Below are 18612 nucleotides of genomic sequence, written 5' to 3'. Positions count from 1 at the left end.
CGTGATGCCGACCCGACGAACATTTAACACCGCGTCTTGGCCCGATGTTGGGAGTCTCTAGGGTAGGGAAGGGCGTGCCGTGACGTACTTGGCTTGGAGAAACGTGGTGGCGCGGATTAGAATGACGCATCCGAGTGGGTAAACCTCCCACGGCTGGAATTCCAGACTTTTACGGAGGTAGCGGGTGGCGGAGTTTGCTAAAATAGAGGGAATTTGTTAGTCGGCCGCTGAGAGTCGCTGAAATTACCAGTTGAAGCCCAAATGGCGAATATCACTGGTTTAGACGTTGTGGTCTGTGTTTGATGTGTTTGATGTGCCTGCAATCACGCACGTCCATTACGCCCTTCTATGCAGGGACTGCCTTGGAGCTGCGGATGGTTTGTTTGACAGGAGGCTATCGCCACAAGACGCTCTAGCCAGACGCTGTCAAAACGCGTGTCAAGATGCTTGCCAAATTGCACTATCAGAAAGGGGGGGATCAAATCCCAACGGGATGGCTCACTTCGAAGCTTGTTGGATTTCCAAAAGGCTATTGCTACTGCGTACTACTATTGCTATTTTCTCACGCTTCCGCGCCATGCGATGGTTACCGTCACTCACGAGTAGCCCTAACGGCCACCCTCCCGTGTCCAAATAAAGACTCAGTCCAACGGTTCCGCAACTGTGATCGGCACCTAAACGGTGCTTCCGCGGAGGTCGCTTAGCGGTTAAAAGGCATGCAACTCTGTGCGATCGAGTGGGTGATACTACTCCCTTGCGCCGGTGATTCAGGGGTAGACCTCCCAGCGTCACATCGGCCATGCTTGAGAGATACCCGACTAAGGTCACTGACAAGGGATGCGTACCACGGTACCTACCGTAGTCTGGACGCTTCAGGCCACTTCTGCGAACCATGGCGATTCACGAGCGGTCCTAATGCACAAAATGACCGGGCTAAGGCCATACCTGCCGGCACCAGTCCAATGAATACTACGTTCATACGTACAGTACAGTAGTAGCACTGTGAGCAAGTTCGCGCCCGGTCAACGAGGAGAAGTCTCATCAGCCCATGTTGGTGCCAGCTTCACATATTTGGGACCCCTTCGTGTGATCGTCGCCCATCAATCACTACCAAAACCCGGGGAACTCGGTTCCCGGAAGCGAGGCACGGCTCCCTCCAACAGTGCACTGGCAGACTCAAACGAGCATCAAGTCTCGAAGGGCCGATCCAACTGAAGGGCGCCGAGTACCGTAACTAGGTGAGACAGTCTGGTACTGGTGACCGCGCGCTCCGTTGAGTGTGTGACCCTTGGGCTGGGAGTGACATCAAGGCGTTCCTTTTTCCTTCTGCCCTTCTACGCCCGACGCCCGACGCCCGTGGGTTGGATCATCAAGCCGCCACAATGCATATCAGACATGTCAGTTATTACTCGTAGTGGTGTAAGCATGCAAGGAGAACCAGGCACGTACGCGTACTATGCACTCAGCCGCGCGACCCCAATGTTTCTGCTAGCTGTTAGCGGCCATTGGCGTCGTCCATACCACTGCTAGCACGCAGTTATCTCCAGGCGTTCGTTGCTGGACCTGAAGTCCTGGTCCTGGGCCTATCTCCAAAATGGACCGGCTCTGACCAGCTCTGGGGTTTGTGGCTGAACGAAAACCGAGATATGGCGTGTTCCTCGTCAAGGCGCTCTCGTCAAAGAGCAGACCTAACCAAGACGAGCCCAGCGCTCTATGATCTATCCCCGGCTGAGGACAGCGGTCGCACGCACCAAGACCCGGTCCTAGTCGACGGCAGCTAGGGACCTGACCCGCCGTGGTAGTTTCTTTTGCGCCCCTGCTGCGAAACAGACGGCTTCATCGAGCCTTTCTCCTTCGGGACGGCGACGCTGTGGGGACGCCGTGACGGACCTGCTCTGGCGCCGCGGGAGGCGACGCTGCGGTTGTCACGGACGGGGTTATCAGTCAGGGCAGTACGACAGTCGCATTTGGAGGGCGATGGACTCCGACACCAGTGATGCAACGGACTGGGTCCCCGGATAGCCCGCGGGTCGGGACTGAGAGGTTTTGGTCCTTGTATGCAGGGCATCCGCCGTAGTACACCCGGTATTGTGTTTCGCTCTATTCTCCGGCTGGGTTTCTTATACCGGCCTGTGTCCTGCTGTGCCCGAAGGATCCAGTCTGTCGGATTTTCTCCTCGTCTTGGTGCGTTGGGTCTCCAAGTCTGTCTATCCAGTATCCACCGGTGCAGCCATGTCTTCCAACAGTACGAGTGAGGCTGCGGCCGCCGCCGCTGCTGCCCAGGCCGCTGCAATGGCCGCCTTGAAGCGGTTCAACATCGAAGCCTTTACCCTGCTGGGAGTTGCTCTGTTGATAACTGGGCTGCGGTGCTTCATCCGTATCCGCTCCGTGGGGTTCAAGGGTCTGTGGGCGGATGACTACTTGGCGGTTCTGGCTGCTGTAAGTCGCATGTCTGTCATGTCTGTTTACCACCGTGCTAATGCAGAGCGCCAGATTACTTATTCGGCGGAAACTGGACTGGCGTATTCTGTGGGCAACATCGCTCATGGCCTGGCCAACAACTCGATGACGGATGCTGAGCGAAAGGCCCTGGATCCTAACAGCGAAGAATATGCGCTGAGGTAGGTCTGCTAACAGCCATCACTCAAGACTCGTCGTACTGACTGAAGCAGGGTTCTCGGTTCTCAGATCCAGCTTGCAGGATGGTCGACCTACTCGTTCCTCTTATGGGTGCTCAAGGCATGCATGTGCACCTTCTACTACCGCCTGACCAAGGACCTCGAGGGTTACCGATCGAAAATCTACTTTGGCTTCGGCTTCATCATCACGAGCTGGGTCGCCGTCCAGCTGAACATCCTCCTTAGCTGCCGCCCGTCCTTCAGCATGTGGTGGCAGATATATCCCGACCCCGGCGAGTTCTGCCACCCGGCCATCTCTCCGTCCATCGTCTGGACCGGCCTCGCCCTCAACGTCGCCACGGATCTCTACCTCATCATGATCCCCATGCCTATGCTTTGGAAGGCGGCCATGCCCTGGGTCCAGAAGTTCTGGCTGATTGCCCTTTTCAGCTGCGGTCTCTTCGTTACTATGGCTGCCATCCTCCGTGTTGTTCTCCTTGTGTCGGTATGTTCCTCCAACGCCCCTCCTTCGCAATGGTTGGCATTAACAACCTCATCCAGGACCCTGTCAACGGTGCCATGCTCGCTGGTTCATGGGCAGTTCGCGAGACATTCACTGCCGTCGTCACTACCAACATCCCCATGCTCTTCCCACACTTCAAGAAGGCGATTGGCCCGATCGTCTCCCGCGTAGGATCCTCCCTTGGCTTCTCTCGAAATAGCAAGTCTGGCGGAACGGGAACTAGCTTCTCCAAGGGAACACTCGACACCTGGAGGCGCAAGAACGACCGACACGGTTCTATCCCGCTACGCGGAAACACTATGTCGGGTGATCGACAGAGCGATGAGAGCGAGACATTCATGATCGACCTCCCCCGGATGAACAAGGGGAACGATCACTCCAACAAGAACAACAACAAAACCGGGAGGCCGGGCATCCAACGCGACGTCGAGGTGTCCGTGTTCGAGATGAAGAATCAGGGAGAGCAACAACAGCGACTGGAGCGAACACATTCACAGAACGTAAACTACTCAACAACCCGGGCAGGCTCCCAGGTTCAGGCACCACAGCCAGCAGCGCAGTCCAGGTCCTACCATAACCACATTCACGGCTACTATAACAGGGACTAAGAGGCCACCACGGTTCTCTGGAGTCTCCAGCCACTAGGCAAGCACCACATCATTTATCACAGGCATTGACCTGCATTGTTCTCTACTGTATGAACTTGACACCTGTCACTATGTGTACAAAAGCATAAGGCTAAAACGACCTTCTCGGTTTGGAGTATTTTCTTTTTTGGGATTAGGATTCAGGCGATGATATCAGGATTGATACCTTTCGGTGTTCGGCAATTTGGCTCACATGCTCAAGTAACAAGTATTAGCTTACAAGAAAGCATTCTCGATCAACATTCAATACATTTCGTAAACTCGCCTAATTTGCCACATTTGTCCCATCTGCGATTAGGATGAAACTAGACAAACAGTACCGACGTCGACAGCCAACTACCAACCACCGACGATCGGTTCAAGCAGCTAAACGGAGGTTTTACTTCCCGGTTGGGCTGGGAGCGGAGCCTGATGTCTCCGGGTTTTGGCGATCCCAATGCGTTGGGGCCGGGGTGGGTTTTAGTACTGAGTGATCGGCATCGCACCTAAATAACCGAGTCAGAGGCACGACTGTGGAGGGAGAGAGATCTGATCCATGCTCAGACAGGCAGGTGCTCCGCCAGGTTGGCGGGAATGTCAGGGATTAACCCATGTGAGGTGACATTTTGTTTCAACGACGAGAAACACGTTCGTCGCAAGGACAAGGGCGATAATTTATTTGGCCAGATGCATCTCGTTGACGTGAAGCCCCGGTGCTCAAATAGGGTTGAGGGTCTAGTTATCTTGGTGGTGTTGAGGGGTGACTCGATATTGATCGGCAGTGTCAGTTCTATCCCCTCTTCTGATTCGGGGAGCGACCCTGTCTGTTTCCTAATGCGAGGGGTAGCAAGCTAAGAGTCGGTCCATTGTCATATCCAGAGTGTCATGCCGAGTACGTATGCATCCGACCAGCTATGACTGTACTACACCTCTGGAGAGACAGCTATGACCAAGTCCTAGGCTCTACCGACCGACCTAAACACTTGGAGACGTTTTTGTTATCTTGGGGTACGGGGATCTTTTGGACTATCAATGCTCAAGATATGATAGATTTGGGATGGTTCGTCTTGAAATGGAACGCGCATGGGGTTGGATAGACTTTTGCTAGCTTACGCCCGAGTTTGAATTGTGTAAGTGGGAACAAAGGGACAAGGAGATACTCGAATAATGACGCATCTAGCAGCACCCGTGCATCAACAATGATCAACTAGCTCTGCTAAGGTTCAATTGACAGACAATAATGTCCATTGAATGACAGAAATCGAGCACGGTACCAGTTCAAATAGGGTAAGCCATGATCAAGGGGGCTTCCCATCCTTTGTTACCTCGGGTTGACAAGCGAATTCCAAGTCCCGACGCGTCTAGGGTAGGCACGCGACTAAGGCACAGCCCCCCACGGACTAATGGGTAACGGGACCCACCCTGGCCGTTTGGACCACTCACGTGCCCTCGTTCCCGACGCCCCAGCCATACGTCCCGTAATTACTGCGCGTGCAGGGCGAGACTGGGGCAGGCGCGGTCGGCCCCAGGGCACCTGCCACCGCTGATGTAAGGCTTCATGCACCCAAGGCAACCATGCGTCTCCCGCCTCGCCTGGACTTCCCTACTGCCACGATGCCATTCTAACGGACTCAACAGCCCGGGCTCGCTACTCCACCAACAACCCCTTCGACTGGCCGCTTTTTTGGTTGCATTACGTATCTCGTCTCTTGGCCTTCTATTCTATCCATTCCTTTACATCTCTGCTTTATTTTTAGCCCGCCACTGCGCGACATTGCCGAGCGACACGACGCACGCCACCGCGAACCCCTCCATCCCTGACGTCCCCGTCCTCCGGGTCCTGTCTCTCTCACTCTCACTCTCTTCGCCGCCCAAGCACTCTCCGCAGAGCTCAAGGCTCTTGACCGGCATCATGCGTCTGTTCGGAAGCAAAAACAACAAGTTCAAGGTCGACCCCCCCAAGATCCGGATCGAAAAGGTCGTCGTCGATCGCCCCTCGCCGAAGCCCAAGCCCAAGCCAAATCCAGCCGCCCTCAGCGGCTCCGCGTCCCGGTCCTCTTCCCACCGCCCCTCTCCGAAGCCGGTCGTCCGCCAGAAGAGCCACTCACCCTATCCCTCCTCCTCCGACGAGAAGCGGCTCGAGCGCAAGCGCAAGGCTGGCAGCGTCTCCGTGTCGCGTCGATCCCCGGTTAACGAACGCATCGAATTCGATAAGGACAGCGATGCGGAAGACGATGGCTGGATGAACCTCGACGCCAACAAGAGGCAGCGCAAGAGCACCGAAGATGGCTACCTCGACTCTAGCCGGAAGCTCCGGAGCACCAGGGCGTTTGAGGACCGCGTAGATGGGCTAAGCTTCATCCATGCCGTGGATGTAGCCTCGCTCGAGCTGAAATGTGTCCCCGTCATGGGCGCCCAAAAGGAGGACGTGGCCATTGAATTACAATATCCCAGCTTACAGCCACGCGAGAAGTGAGTTCTGTCCTTGTCATCGTTTGTGCAACCCAGTGCTAACATGCGGTATAGATACGAGTTGGTATGGGGCAAGGACAAGATCGACGCTGTCGAAGCGAGCATAAGAGTAGTTCGACATGTAGCCGAGACGTACCTCAACGATGACGAAGCCGAGCCCTTCACCAACCCCAACGGGGGCATCATCCGGCGCTTGGAAAAGGCGTCAAACCGTAATATTCAAGATCTTATGGGGTTCAAGACGGCACTACGCGAGTACAACGAGAAGCTCTTGAATCTGGTTGAGGACGGCATTATTGCCAAGAACCTTGATAACCAGCACGAGCTGCCTCAGAACCTCGTTGCCTTCATCCTGGATCAAATATACGACCGCACCGTCGCCCTCAAGGTGGAACTCCTTTCCAAATACGAGAACGGAACCGACTATGTCTATGGCGAACTCCTCCATCCTTTCATCTCGAAGATCCTACTGGAGCAGACCAAGATGACATCGGGACAGGTCTTTGTGGACCTGGGCTCCGGCGTGGGGAACGTCGTCTTGCAAGCGGCGCTGGAGATTGGGTGTGAGAGCTGGGGTTGTGAGATGATGGAGAATGCGTGCAACCTGGGCGAGGCGCAGAAGAAGGAGTTTGATGCGCGGTGCATGCTCTGGGGAATCAAGCCTGGCAAGGTGCACCTGGAGCGTGGCGATTTCCGCAAGAATGCTGCCATCCACGACGCTCTTAAGCGGGCCGACGTGATTCTGGTGAACAACAAGGCCTTCACCTCGCAGCTCAACGACGACCTTGTCCGGATGTTCCTCGACTTGAAGTCGGGATGCAAGATCATCTCACTCAAGTCGTTCGTCGCGGACATGAAGAGCAACAACCACAACATCAACGACGTTGGCAGTACGATTCTCGAGGTCGAGGAGTGCACATACCCTGAGGGTTATGTGAGCTGGACCAATGCCGGAGGATCGTACTTCATCTCGACGCGAAAGTAGACTAATAGAGCTTCATCAGCACAGGGTACGAATTTTGAATATGGGATGAGATTGGGAATTGGGGGCATCAGCGTGGGAGATAGGGTTGTTAGGCTTACAGGATACTCCATATAGCACTTCGTTTTGTCATGCTGCCGCATCCTTCGTGTTCCTCCGTGAGTGCTGATGGGATAAGTGTAGCGATGGGCCGGTATTATCGTCCCTTTTCGAAAATGGGTTCGTTGGCGAGGTTCATGGCATCGGCTTCCTGGGCCATTCTCTTCATCCATCGGTCGATGAGTTCCTTGTTTTCTTTCTTAACACGATCCCGCTCTTTTTCTGCCATGGCCATCTGGAGGTTTAGCGCAATCATCTCATCTTGGACTTCCTGTGTCCCGTTGTTAGCCACGTCATGTCCTCGGCGGTCCGACTGTTGGGGAGGTTCGATGACGAACCTCGATCAGCTTCCGCTTCTCCCTCAGCTCGTAGTCTCGATCTTTCAGTCTGGTGGTGAGTGAGGACCTGTCGGCGGTCAAATCTCTGACAGATTTCGTGTCGCTTTTCGATTTGGAGCGGAGCTTGGAGAGTTCCTCCTCGGCGGTGCGTAATCGTGTTTCGGTGACGCCCTTGGAGCGCAGGGCTTCGGCGAGATCTTGTTTCAGCTGAGCGACGCCGGGATCGTTGGAGGGTGGCTCGGCGGATTGCGTGGTCTTTTTCCCGCTGGTGGAAATGAGCGACTCTAGGGAGGACTTTTCGGCTTCGAGGGCTGATATGCGATCGGCCATCTGGGAGCCTTTTGCTCATAATGTCAGTCCCCTCGCTCACTTTGACGCTGCGGTCGGAGATAGGAGGGGTATTGTGGGGTACGGACAGGTCTGGACGAGGTCCATGTTGACGGGATTGCTGAGCTCGGCATCCTTAAGGGATGAGAGGTACTGGTCGCGCCAGTTGGGCATGGTGATGGCAGCGAGGAACTGTGAAGGGCGCGTGTGAAGTAGGATGGGAAGCGAAGATTAATCCGTCTTGGGGAGACGCTGAGAATTAAGTCAGTTACCTGATAAGCCCAGGGGCGCTGAATTGTGCCGCCCATTCCTGTCCAGTGGTGTCGAGTGCCCTGTGGGATGATGCGACGGCTTGTTGGCGGGGCGCTTACTGACGGCGAGTTGGTTTAGCCGAGGAACAGCCGCCGGCCCATCTGCCTAGCGACGTGCGGTTACGTCGATTAGCGTCGGTGGAAGCTCCCCCAACCTCGCTGGAGCTGCTCCTTTACTCGAGGCTCGACGGAACGCGCATCAACACGCAGGACTGACGTACGGACGGACAGCAAGAAGCAAAAACCCGGCATCTTCACAATGAGATAGCGCAGAATGGACACGCTTCACCCGAGAGCCGATTGGGAGAGTGTCGGGGACAAGTGGTTCCGGAAGACGCAGCTGTACACGGCCGTCTTTGACCAGGACCTGGACCTGGACAATTACATTGTCACGGGAGCTCCATATGCGGGTGCACTGGGTGAGTCCGATTTCTTTGCTATTTTTGAGTGAGACATTGCGATTCTCTTTATCTTTTGGCTCGAAAGAGTTACCAGCGGCATCTGCGGCGTCTCATCCTCACATGCTCGCGACGAAGCGGGAATGAGCTTAAGCATGAGCATGAGCATAAGCTAACGCCACCGCAGCACTATGGCGTGACGACTCGAAGCTCCTGGCCTACCAGCCGGGCAGAGCATCGAAGCCGGCGATAGACATCTACAGCCTCGCTGGCAAGAAGTTGCGCAGTATCGCCTGGGACAAGGGCCAGATCAAGGGACTCGGCTGGTCAGAGGACGAGACCCTCCTGGTCGTCACCGCCGAAGGGACAGTTCGTTGCTACGACTTGCAGGGGGACTTTACACAGTTCTCTTTGGGTCATGGTGCCGACAATTATGGCGTTGAATCATGCCGGTAAGGGTGCTCGGCCCACTATTGTGAATGTCACTGACTGGTGGTAGATTTTATGATCATGGCATGGTGGCCCTTCTGGGTAACAACTCCTTGGTGGTAGTCTCGTCATACATTGAGCCTCGGCCTAAAGCCCTTGCAACTACCCCCGAGGGCACGATCCACTCATGGGCCCTCGTCTCACCGAACCACACCTTGTCTAGATCGGTAGAGGTGTTGTTGAGCGTGGAACAGACTGTCTATGTCGTCGATGCCACGGACTGCGAAGACCGGTTCCTCGATATTGGTCCCTTCAGCCACATTAGTGTATCACCAGATGGCCGATACGTCAACCTCTATGGCAAGAACGGAAAGGCCCATGTTATTTCCAGCGACTTCCAGGAGCGACTGTTCGAGCACGACTCTGATTCCAAGACACCGCCCAAGTATGTTGAATGGTGCGGGAGTGATGCCCTCATAGCTTGGGAGGACGAGGTCCACATTATCGGACCTGGCGATGTCTCATCATCATATATTTACGACAGCACGAGGGTGCATGTCATCTCAGGTAAGCGTCTTGATGGCTCTATCGTTGCACTTTACTGACTGGGCATAGAGCACGATGGTGCTCGATTAATTACCAACGACTTTTGCGAATTCCTAGAGAGAATCCCGCGAGACACACTCGAGGTGTTTGGCCACGCATCGGACTCTTCACCGGCGTCGATTCTTTTGGACGCCGTCGGCCAGCTGGAGCTCCAGTCTCCCAAGGCCGATGACTACATTCAGCTCATTAGACCGAATCTCACCGAGGCCGTGGACACCTGCATTAATGCTGCAGGACGCGAATTTGATGCTCACTGGCAGAAACGGCTACTAAAGGCTGCTTCCTTCGGAAAGTCGGTGCTTGATATCTACAATAGCGACGATTTTGTCGACATGTGTGAGACCCTCCGAGTCCTGAATGCGGTGCGATTCTACGAGGTTGGAATTCCCCTGTCATTCGAGCAATACCATCGTTTGACGCCGGAGGCGCTTATTCGACGACTTCTGAACCGCCACGAGTACCTCCTAGCACTGAAAATCGCGGGACACCTTAAGCTGCCTTCAGACCGGATCTACGTCCACTGGGCGTCTAGCAAAGTCCGCATGGGAGGTGAGGATGATGACACGATCTGTCGGCTGATCGTCGAGAGGCTGTCAGGAAAGCCTGGAATTTCGTTTGAGGAGATTGCACGAGCTGCGTACCAGGAGGGCCGAGGCCGTCTTGCGACTGAGCTCTTGAACCACGAACCTCGAGGAGGCAGACAAGTCCCTCTCCTTTTGAGCATGGAGGAAGACGAGCTGGCCCTCGACAAGGCTGTTGAGAGCGGTGACACGGATCTCATGCTCTCAGTCCTGATACAGCTAAAGAAGAAACTGCCGCTTGCTGCCTTTTTCCGTGTGATAAACGCACGGCCGACGGCGACGGCGATTGTTGAGTCATCAGCGATGGAGGACGGAGATAACTCGCTCCTCAAAGATCTCTACTATCAGGACGACCGTCGCGTGGATGGAGCCAATGTCTTTATCCGCGAGTCACTCCGCCAGCCTGACGCTCGAACGGCATCCGATAAGCTTGCCCTTGCTGCTAAGCTACTCTCTGACTCGAAAGAGGCATCGTTTGAGATGCACGCACTCAAGGAGGCTACAACACTCCTGCGGTTGCAGGAATCATTCGATCGCGATTTAACGGACACTTTTACGGGACTGAGCGTCAATGAGACCATGTTTAAACTGATCCGGCTCGGGTATCATGGACGAGCTAAGAAGATCCAGAGCGAGTTCAAGGTACCGGAGAATGTGGCATGGTGGATTCGGTAAGTGGATCACGGCAGACACAAGACATGGGACAAGACCCGGGACTTGGACGATGGCTAACACGGATTGTCCCCGCAGGTTGAGAGCGCTAGTTGCGAAGCGGGAGTGGAACGAGATTGAAGAGATCGCGCGGGCCAAGCGAAGCCCTATTGGATGGCAGGTGAGTAACTCCCGAGCAAACGTCCGTCGTATCGCGGGGGCCCAGGCTAACATGACATCTACCTAGCCGTTCTATAACTTGACACTCCAGGCAGGCAACCCACGACTTGCGGCCGTGTTCATACCCAAGTGCGTGGGATTGGAGCCTGGAGAGACTATCACGATGTACGAGAAGTGTGGCATGCGAGTCAAGGCAGCACAGGAGGCTGTGAGGTTGAAGGACGCTGAGTCATGGGAGCGGCTGCTGGAGGCGGCGGGCAAGGGTACACAAGAAGGACGAGAGATTGAGAGACTAGGACAAACGGTGTTTAAGAAGTAGAATTGTATAATGCGGAGGCTTTGGTGGCCATGGGCGTGTTTGATGTGAGGGCATTCATAGATAAATCAGATATTACCTTTGGGACGTTGTTGAATGGAACAGCGAGGTTGATACTCAGGCCTCTGCTTATTTTGCATTTGGAAAGGTTGGAATACTTACACTCGTCAGCATCATGGAGCATGACTAGGCAGCTGGTTGGTGAAACCTGGCTGCATTCTGTGGCTTTAGGCTACAACACCAGGCGATGCCGAGCTGAGGCTTGTGTTGAGACGCCTGAATCAAGACTGGAATGCAACACCACACAGTCGTGAGCCAACAGATGTCTGCCGGTACTTACAGGTCCCCACGATGGACCCCCCGGCGGTTTCACCTCGTTCTCGTTAGGCGTCCCGTCCGTTGCATGCCATCCCGATCGATCCGCACCATATCCAATTTGACAGCCTCGTGGACGCCAGTGGCGAGATGACGGTTCACGTGCGTAGCGTTGCGGTGGGACACGGCCACATACGGAGGGGCCCCCCCGGCGCGGCGTAGGGGATCGTGGGACGGCGGCCGGGATGGGGTGGGTGATCGGGGGATCCCGATGGTTTGGGGACGATTCGGCATTTTTTAGAGTGTGTGTGGTACATACGTAGACCAGAATAAGCAGTGGTTCGGGATTTGCAGGTGCAGTAGTGTTGCGATGACCCAGGCAGATGATGTTCGCATGAGCTTGCGCGTGGCATGACCGGGGGTTCGGTGGGGAGGTGTGATGATATCATGGGTTCTGCTCCTCGTCATGAGTGTGGGCGGGGCCGTTTGTCGTTGGTAGAAACATGGCGATTCCCGCCGCATCCGCCAGGCCAGTAACGACGACGAACGTTGACGATTAGAAAGAAGGATGGGAGATCGGACTAGCCAAGATAATGCCATGGGCATGGCTGATGGGAATCCCCGAGGATCCACGGTTTTTGCTGGCATCTCCCGGCCCGCCGATTGCCTCTTTTGGAAGCGCATACTTCGTCTAACTCATGTTAGACCTCCCAGGGCCTGGACCGGGCCAGGCCTGGAATTGTTTTGTCAGGCGGTGGCGAGCGGGCTGCAAGCCTGTTACAAGGGACCGGAGGGCCGTAAATAACGGCGTCCACGCACACGCACAAGCGCAAATAATTCCATCTGTTTCGAGGGACTGGAATGAGGGTCTGGCTTTGGAGTCTGGGTCTGTCTGGCTGGGTCTGGGTGATGCAGGTCTCTTGATCTCGACTAGGCGGGTGGACCGCACGACGTGAGACATGTAGGGTTGAGACAGCTTCTAGAACGCTGTGGACTAGGACACGAGGGAAGTGCTTTGTCGGGGTGATTCTTATTCAGATCACGACGTTTGGTGTGTACACTCACATCATGGCGGATTTGATAGCCCTGCTTTACTGCAGAGACAGCAATACGTACCCAGCTCACACCGAAGACCCGGAGATAATGCCCTGAGCGCCCGCCACCCGCCACCAAGCTGCCTGCTGTGCGGTACACGTGCGGTGCACAACCACTACAGCGCGAGCCTGGTTTAGCGGGTTCACTGACAGGCGCCAGGCCGAGTCAGCGCCGCGGCCTGGCTAAGTCCACTGTTTCTTCAGGGTGTGTGTTCGAATCGAGTCCATCTGCAGCTCGACTGCAGCTCAGCTGCAGCAACCCCCCGGGCTCGCGCGCGCGAGGGCACCCGAGCCACCCTCGCAGCGGCCTGTCTGTCGGTCGATTGCAGAACGGGGCGGGCTGTCACCGAAAGAGTTGGTCCGTCGTAATACGTAGAGGACTGGAGTTACGGGGGACGGCGTCGTGGTTCATCGGGCTCTGGCAGTGGGGTTTTAGGCTTCGCGGCGGCTGCTTCGTAGCGGCTGGCTCCACTGTAAGCCGGAGGAGAATGAGATGCATTGCGGTGCTCGAAGCTCCATGCTCTCGTATCCAGATCTCGCCCTCTCCCATCGTCGTCGAACCTTCCATCTGACACGCATCTCTCGCACCTTGGCTGCAGAGGGCCCGCGATACGAATAACATGGCCCTCTTTACGAGCACCTTTCTCGGTCCCCTCACAACCCCTCACAGGCCGTCATGCATGCAGCAGAAGGTCGAGGAAAACGGAATTAACTCGTGCCCCTCTTCCCACCTTCTGGGGCCAGTCCGGATCGGGGGGATGCGTCCTTGGCCACCCCTTTCGTCGGCTGCCAAGCGGCAAGCCTCCCCAGCTTAAGCCCAACTCCACTGCTGGCGTGCGGCGGGCATTCCGAATTTAAACGCATGCGATTGTTTGGTAGCTTCTGGCACTTGCCGTGCTGGTTTGGGGTGCGAAAGAAGGTGAGCCGGCGTGAGCCCACTGTCGTTGCGTGTTTGCGAGAGAGGGCAGCAGGTTACAGGTTACACGTGCAGATGTGTGCGTCTGTGTACTACGTGCATGCTTGTGTCTGTATTGTGCGTGTAATGTGTGGAGATGGCGGTGGACTGAATCGGCAGATGGAGGGCCGCAGTGGATAATGCCATGGTATCATCATATCATGCACAAACGCCCGGAGAATGACGACGGGCGGAGAGCACAAGGAAGACAACACGGGGCATGAGGGCGGGAACATTGCCTACAATGCACAAGACACAGACTTGCGGAAACACGAAGACTAAACTTGGAGATCCGGCTCCATGCCGCGGCCATGCCACGACCATGTCTAATCCCGCCCGTCATCCATGATCTTCTGGGCCAGGACCTGGTGGAACCGCCGCTGGCCTGGCCGGGGGGTGGCCGCTCTGTGGTACGGGCTCGAGAGCTAATTAGGCTGGCTGGTGGTTGTTGATGCTGCTCTAATTGTTGTGTATTCGTAGTCGGTAATATTGGTTGCTTGGTTGCGTCCTCCTTGCATCCCTCCTTGCTTCCCTCCTTGTCTACCTTAGTACATGTAGATAGGCATGCTGTGGATGATGCCTTTGCTGGCTTGACGCTTGATACGCCTAAAATATCCCGGCCATTCATCGTGGTGTTGTGCTGTGCCTCGGCCATCCATTTCCCATCCCATGTCCCATTGCCGATTTCCCTCCATCTCCCCATCCCATGGACCATGGCGACACTGACACGCATTGTCGCCATCCCCCTCTCGCGCAAACCAAATCCCTGCCGCCCCCCGTCGCAATCCCCGTCCGCCACCGGCTCCATATTTTTAACGACTCCATTCAAGCCATCCCATTGTTTGTGCTGCGCGCTGTTTGCTGCGTGCTGGGCTTTACTGAGCTTAGGCGGGTAGGGGATGGGGGGGAGGGGGATAGGGTCCGGCCACCACTACTACTCACTACCAACCACCAACTGGCAGGCTAAAAAACCCACCCGCCGGCGCCGCCTTGGCCGGCCTAAGTTATTTACCTACTTTAACCAGGTCGACGAACCGACCGCGACCAACCCGGCGGCGTATCCCATGTACATGATCCCCATCCCATCCTTCTCCCGCTCGCCGCCGCAATCCCTCCCCTTCTCCTCCCCTTCCACTTTTGCTGCAATCGCGGTTTCTGGCTCCTCCCATTTTCCCCCGGCCGTCGTCTCGTCTCGTCTTCCTTCGTCCCGCCCCCGGATCCCGAGACGGAAGCCACTGGTCCGCACGTGCGAGGACGAACGCAAGGCTCCTGGAACAACACCACCACGGCTCGCGCGAGAGATTCATTAATTAGCTGGGGGAACCCACACCTCCCTGCAGGCCCGACCAACTGATTGCAGTGGGTGCTCTATTACAGCGACCTCGGGGGGAAAACCAACGAAATCAACATCCACCACCAGCACCACATCGCGACCGAGCAGCAGAGAGCGAGAAACAAGCGACGATAGAAGACCGCATTCCCCTCCGTCTCTGGCATTGCCACGCCCCTCCTCCGTTCAGCCTTGGACCCTCGTCTGCGCGCACATCCCGCCCAATTTTCTGTCTCAGGCGCCCCCCGTCTCAGCCTCTCCGTCCCGTCTCCATCGCCGGGTTCAGCTTGGCCGCTGCAGCTCCATCACCGGACGAGAGCGAGAAACAGGGTCAAAGCGAGCAATCGTTCGCGGCGTGAGCTGAACTTTTCTGTCGGCTTGGCCTTGGATCCTCTTCTCCTTTGACTAAAAGGGATCGCCCAGTCCTATTTTTTTCTCCGTGCTTGTCAAACGCCTGTCAGAGACACTCCCTGTCCTCTCGGCTTTGTCACCCTTGCGTTTGCGTCCAGGCGGCCGCCATCCACCATCCACTATCCGCGACCATTCAGTCCACTGTGTTTCCTGGACTTCCAGGCGCCTACACCCCAATGTTCACGCAGCCCGTCTCGTCGCCGCCTCCAGGCCCGTCGCCCGCGGCCTCGACAGCAACATCACGTCCCAGCCGTCTGCGCGGCCTCAGCTACCTGCGCAACTACACACAAAACCATCTGCTTTCCCGCGACGGCCACCACAGCGCCGGAGTCAGTCCCAGTGCGAGTGGCAGCGGGAGCACGTCCCCTGGCCGACACACGGCCAACCTCACGCGATCGCTCAGCCATTCGCCAACCACGACTGGTCCACCGCCGCCCGCCCAGATCAACCACTTGACCCTCGTCAGTTCCACGCCAGACCCCGTGAGGATTTCTCTGGCAGCCGCGACGTCAGCCTCATCCACCACCACGCCGCCTGTGCCCGCTCTTCCTTCGCCCGTTCCCCTTGCATCGCCCACGGCGCCGTCGACTTCTTCTTCATCGTTGCAGCAGACTCATTCGGCCTCCGACGCCCAGAACCCCGCTGCCGCAGATTCCTCGCCCGCCGCTGCAGATCTCGCCACGACGTCCACCACCGACGACCCGGCCGCCATGACGAGAAATAGAGCCTCAACCGCCGGCGACGCCGTTTCCAACGCTCCCGACACCATGCCTTCCATCCGCTTCTCCGCCTACTACGACCCGCGATCCACCCGCCCGTCCCTTACATTCCCGCCAATCTCCAGGACCTTGCCCACCGGATCGGAAAAGATCCGCGTCGGTCGTTACTCTGAGCGGGACAGCCATTCCATGGCCAACCTGCCTGGCAACCAGCCCTCTGCCGCCCCGGTCGGCTTCAAGAGCAAGGTCGTCAGTCGCCGACACTGCGAATTCTGGTACGAGGATGGCAAGTGGTACATCAAGGACGTCAAGAGTTCATCTGGCACCTTTCTGAACCACATCCGCCTGAGTCCTCCATCTCAGGAGAGCAAGGCGTTCCCCGTCAACGATGGTGACATCGTCCAGCTGGGTATTGATTTCAAAGGCGGCGAGGAGATGATCTTCCGCTGCGTGAAGATGCGTCTAGAACTCAACAGGGGATGGCAGAACAAGCTCAACACCTTCAAGTACGTATTTGACATCTATTGATTCCCACCCGCCAGACTATCATGCTGACACCCCCGGTAGCATGGCGGCCCACAAGAGGCTACAGACCATGGCCACCAGTGGAGCGGCCGGTTCCAGCTCTCAGGATTGCTCAATATGCTTGAGTTCCATCGCAGTAAGTTTCACAAGAAGCCCGTCTCTACGGGTATCGACATGATCCCCTGCTGACAGGTCTCTAGCCTTGCCAATCCTTGTTCGTGGCACCTTGCTCACACACTTGGCATTTCAAGTGCGTGAGATCGCTGCTCATGTCACCCCAATACCCCATTTTCATCTGCCCCAACTGCCGCGCCGGCGCCGACCTCGAAGCCGACGTGGACGAACTAGCCGAAGAGTGGGAACAGTTGAAGAGCGAAGGGGAGGCGGAGGCAGAAGCGGAGAATCGAGTCGACGCCACATCTGGGACCGAGATAGCGCCTGCAGTGCCTATCGCAACACCACCAGAGCCCGTAACACCAGAGCCTGAACTCTCAGACGTCCACGATATCGATGCCATGGACGTGACGGTCAATATTACACCGGAGAGCCCGCAGCGAGGCAACTTACCGCACGCCGTCTCCGAACCTCTGCCGATTAGAAACTCAGCATCAGGGGCTGGCCGACACATTGCCTTGCGAGATAGCCGCACGCCATCACCACCAGGACTGACACCTGGCGTCGAGGGGCCCATTACTCCGAGGAACAACGCCGGACCCTGGGTCTTTGATGGGAGCGCCGGCCGCAACGCAGATGCGACGACTGCAGAGATGCGGAGCCTGGATGCTGCTGCAGATATGGACGTGAACGGATCTCGTCCCAGCGACGACTCAGGCTCCCGATAGGAATGGGAGACCAAACGACGCCGATTGTGACCTTCACTTTTGTTGCATAGAACAGTCTTCACCGATGTTGGCATATTGATTTCCTACTACTGGGCGCACACCGGCGGCATCTATCCTTTCTGACATCATGGCGGCGGCGCCCATTTGCTATTCCTCCCTGGGGGCTACATCATGCAAAGCACAGGCGTTGGGGGAGTTTTTTGCTTTTATTATCATTTGGTTTGATGAGGACTTCGACTGGCACTGATGGGAGAGTAAACGACACTAGGGATTTTTGACGGGAGGATGGCCCTGCTTATGGGCATGGCGGTACAGTGATCTTGTCAGCGACAGACTGGCTGAGTTTTTGGGTTTGCAAGCTGGAAGATAACCGGACTTATTATATATCGTGGTTGGGATGGTGGTGGATGGATTACTGGAAGGTTGATAATGAGATGGATTACATATAAATAACCACGTCGATTCCCTCTTAAATTTTGCCCATATAGAGCTTCTGTCGGAGACATCTTATTCTAGAGTATTGCTATTCGCACACGAGATCATTACTATTTGCACATAGGTACAAAGCCCATTAGCTAGACCTCAGGGCAAACCAATATACCTAGTATGCACATTGGACTTCTTAGACTTTCGGCTTACTTTTATGATAAATTCGACTTAAAAGGGAGTATTCGGGGATAAATACTGAGAGTTAGTCTTCTAAAAATGTCTAGATAATAGATAATTATCAGACGGATTGAGTTAGTGGCCATGTGTGCACTAGGTATATGTGCGAATGTGAATTCTCTATTCTATTAAACAAGATCTCTAGATACTTACCTATGTAAGTCTACTTTCTAAGGGGAAATCACCAGATAGGACCAATGATATCTCTACCCAATAAAAAAGAATGGCGAGAGAATAAAAACCGGATGATCATCGTAAACCCGGCCCACCGAGAAACTTCGACATCGAATCAAGGCTG

The 18612-nt window shown here is 55.7% G+C and overlaps 5 protein-coding genes across 5 annotated transcripts; 4 read left to right on the top strand and 1 right to left on the bottom strand.

Moving 5' to 3' along the window:
- Positions 1 to 2292: 2292 nt before the first annotated feature.
- BGZ61DRAFT_363926 (uncharacterized protein) lies at positions 2293 to 3749 on the top strand (the record flags this gene model as incomplete). Its single annotated transcript, XM_046241470.1, has 4 exons — positions 2293 to 2439; positions 2494 to 2621; positions 2670 to 3123; positions 3180 to 3749. The coding sequence occupies 4 exons, from the start codon at positions 2293 to 2295 to the stop codon at positions 3747 to 3749; spliced, it is 1299 nt and encodes a 432-aa protein (XP_046098661.1).
- A 1601-nt stretch (positions 3750 to 5350) lies between these two features.
- BGZ61DRAFT_460252 (histone methylation protein DOT1-domain-containing protein) lies at positions 5351 to 7345 on the top strand. The gene is made up of 2 exons (XM_046247006.1): positions 5351 to 6239; positions 6294 to 7345. Exons 1-2 carry the CDS (start codon positions 5680 to 5682, stop codon positions 7222 to 7224), a joined length of 1491 nt encoding a protein of 496 aa, XP_046098660.1. The 5' UTR covers positions 5351 to 5679; the 3' UTR covers positions 7225 to 7345.
- On the bottom strand, positions 7321 to 8291 carry BGZ61DRAFT_112628 (autophagy-related protein 16). The gene is made up of 3 exons (XM_046236948.1): positions 8075 to 8291; positions 7659 to 7996; positions 7321 to 7591 (listed from the first exon to the last, which is right to left on the bottom strand). Exons 1-3 carry the CDS (start codon positions 8157 to 8159, stop codon positions 7418 to 7420), a joined length of 597 nt encoding a protein of 198 aa, XP_046098659.1. The 5' UTR covers positions 8160 to 8291; the 3' UTR covers positions 7321 to 7417.
- Positions 8292 to 8438: 147 nt separating this feature from the next.
- Positions 8439 to 11603, top strand: BGZ61DRAFT_429259 (Vps16, N-terminal region-domain-containing protein). Its single transcript, XM_046243769.1, has 6 exons — positions 8439 to 8715; positions 8882 to 9146; positions 9194 to 9690; positions 9739 to 10981; positions 11061 to 11142; positions 11209 to 11603. The coding sequence occupies exons 1-6, from the start codon at positions 8571 to 8573 to the stop codon at positions 11458 to 11460; spliced, it is 2484 nt and encodes an 827-aa protein (XP_046098658.1). The 5' UTR covers positions 8439 to 8570; the 3' UTR covers positions 11461 to 11603.
- A 4135-nt stretch (positions 11604 to 15738) lies between these two features.
- On the top strand, positions 15739 to 17648 carry BGZ61DRAFT_363739 (uncharacterized protein; the record flags this gene model as incomplete). The annotated part of the gene is made up of 3 exons (XM_046241456.1): positions 15739 to 16787; positions 16849 to 16942; positions 17007 to 17648. The coding sequence occupies 3 exons, from the start codon at positions 15739 to 15741 to the stop codon at positions 17646 to 17648; spliced, it is 1785 nt and encodes a 594-aa protein (XP_046098657.1).
- Positions 17649 to 18612: the final 964 nt, after the last annotated feature.

The sequence above is a fragment of the Ilyonectria robusta genome (assembly GCF_021365365.1).
Source record: "Ilyonectria robusta strain PMI_751 chromosome Unknown BGZ61scaffold_24, whole genome shotgun sequence".
Lineage (NCBI taxonomy): Eukaryota > Fungi > Ascomycota > Sordariomycetes > Hypocreales > Nectriaceae > Ilyonectria > Ilyonectria robusta.
This window is presented reverse-complemented; position numbering and strand designations above follow the sequence as displayed.

What these genes read in the sequence shown, in the direction of transcription:
- BGZ61DRAFT_460252 (XM_046247006.1), top strand. Translation starts at nt 5,680, where the DNA reads ATGCGTCTGTTCGGAAGCAAAAACAACAAGTTCAAGGTCGACCCCCCC. An exon ending in AGCTTACAGCCACGCGAGAA is followed by an intron (nt 6,240 to 6,293) that starts GTGAGTTCTGTC and finishes CATGCGGTATAG; the next exon opens with ATACGAGTTGGTATGGGGCA.
- BGZ61DRAFT_112628 (XM_046236948.1), bottom strand. Translation starts at nt 8,159, where the DNA reads ATGCCCAACTGGCGCGACCAGTACCTCTCATCCCTTAAGGATGCCGAG. An exon ending in CATGGACCTCGTCCAGACCT is followed by an intron (nt 7,997 to 8,074) that starts GTCCGTACCCCA and finishes TATGAGCAAAAG; the next exon opens with GCTCCCAGATGGCCGATCGC. An exon ending in AGAAGCGGAAGCTGATCGAG is followed by an intron (nt 7,592 to 7,658) that starts GTTCGTCATCGA and finishes AACGGGACACAG; the next exon opens with GAAGTCCAAGATGAGATGAT.
- BGZ61DRAFT_429259 (XM_046243769.1), top strand. Translation starts at nt 8,571, where the DNA reads ATGGACACGCTTCACCCGAGAGCCGATTGGGAGAGTGTCGGGGACAAG. An exon ending in TCCATATGCGGGTGCACTGG is followed by an intron (nt 8,716 to 8,881) that starts GTGAGTCCGATT and finishes ACGCCACCGCAG; the next exon opens with CACTATGGCGTGACGACTCG. An exon ending in AATGTGGCATGGTGGATTCG is followed by an intron (nt 10,982 to 11,060) that starts GTAAGTGGATCA and finishes TTGTCCCCGCAG; the next exon opens with GTTGAGAGCGCTAGTTGCGA.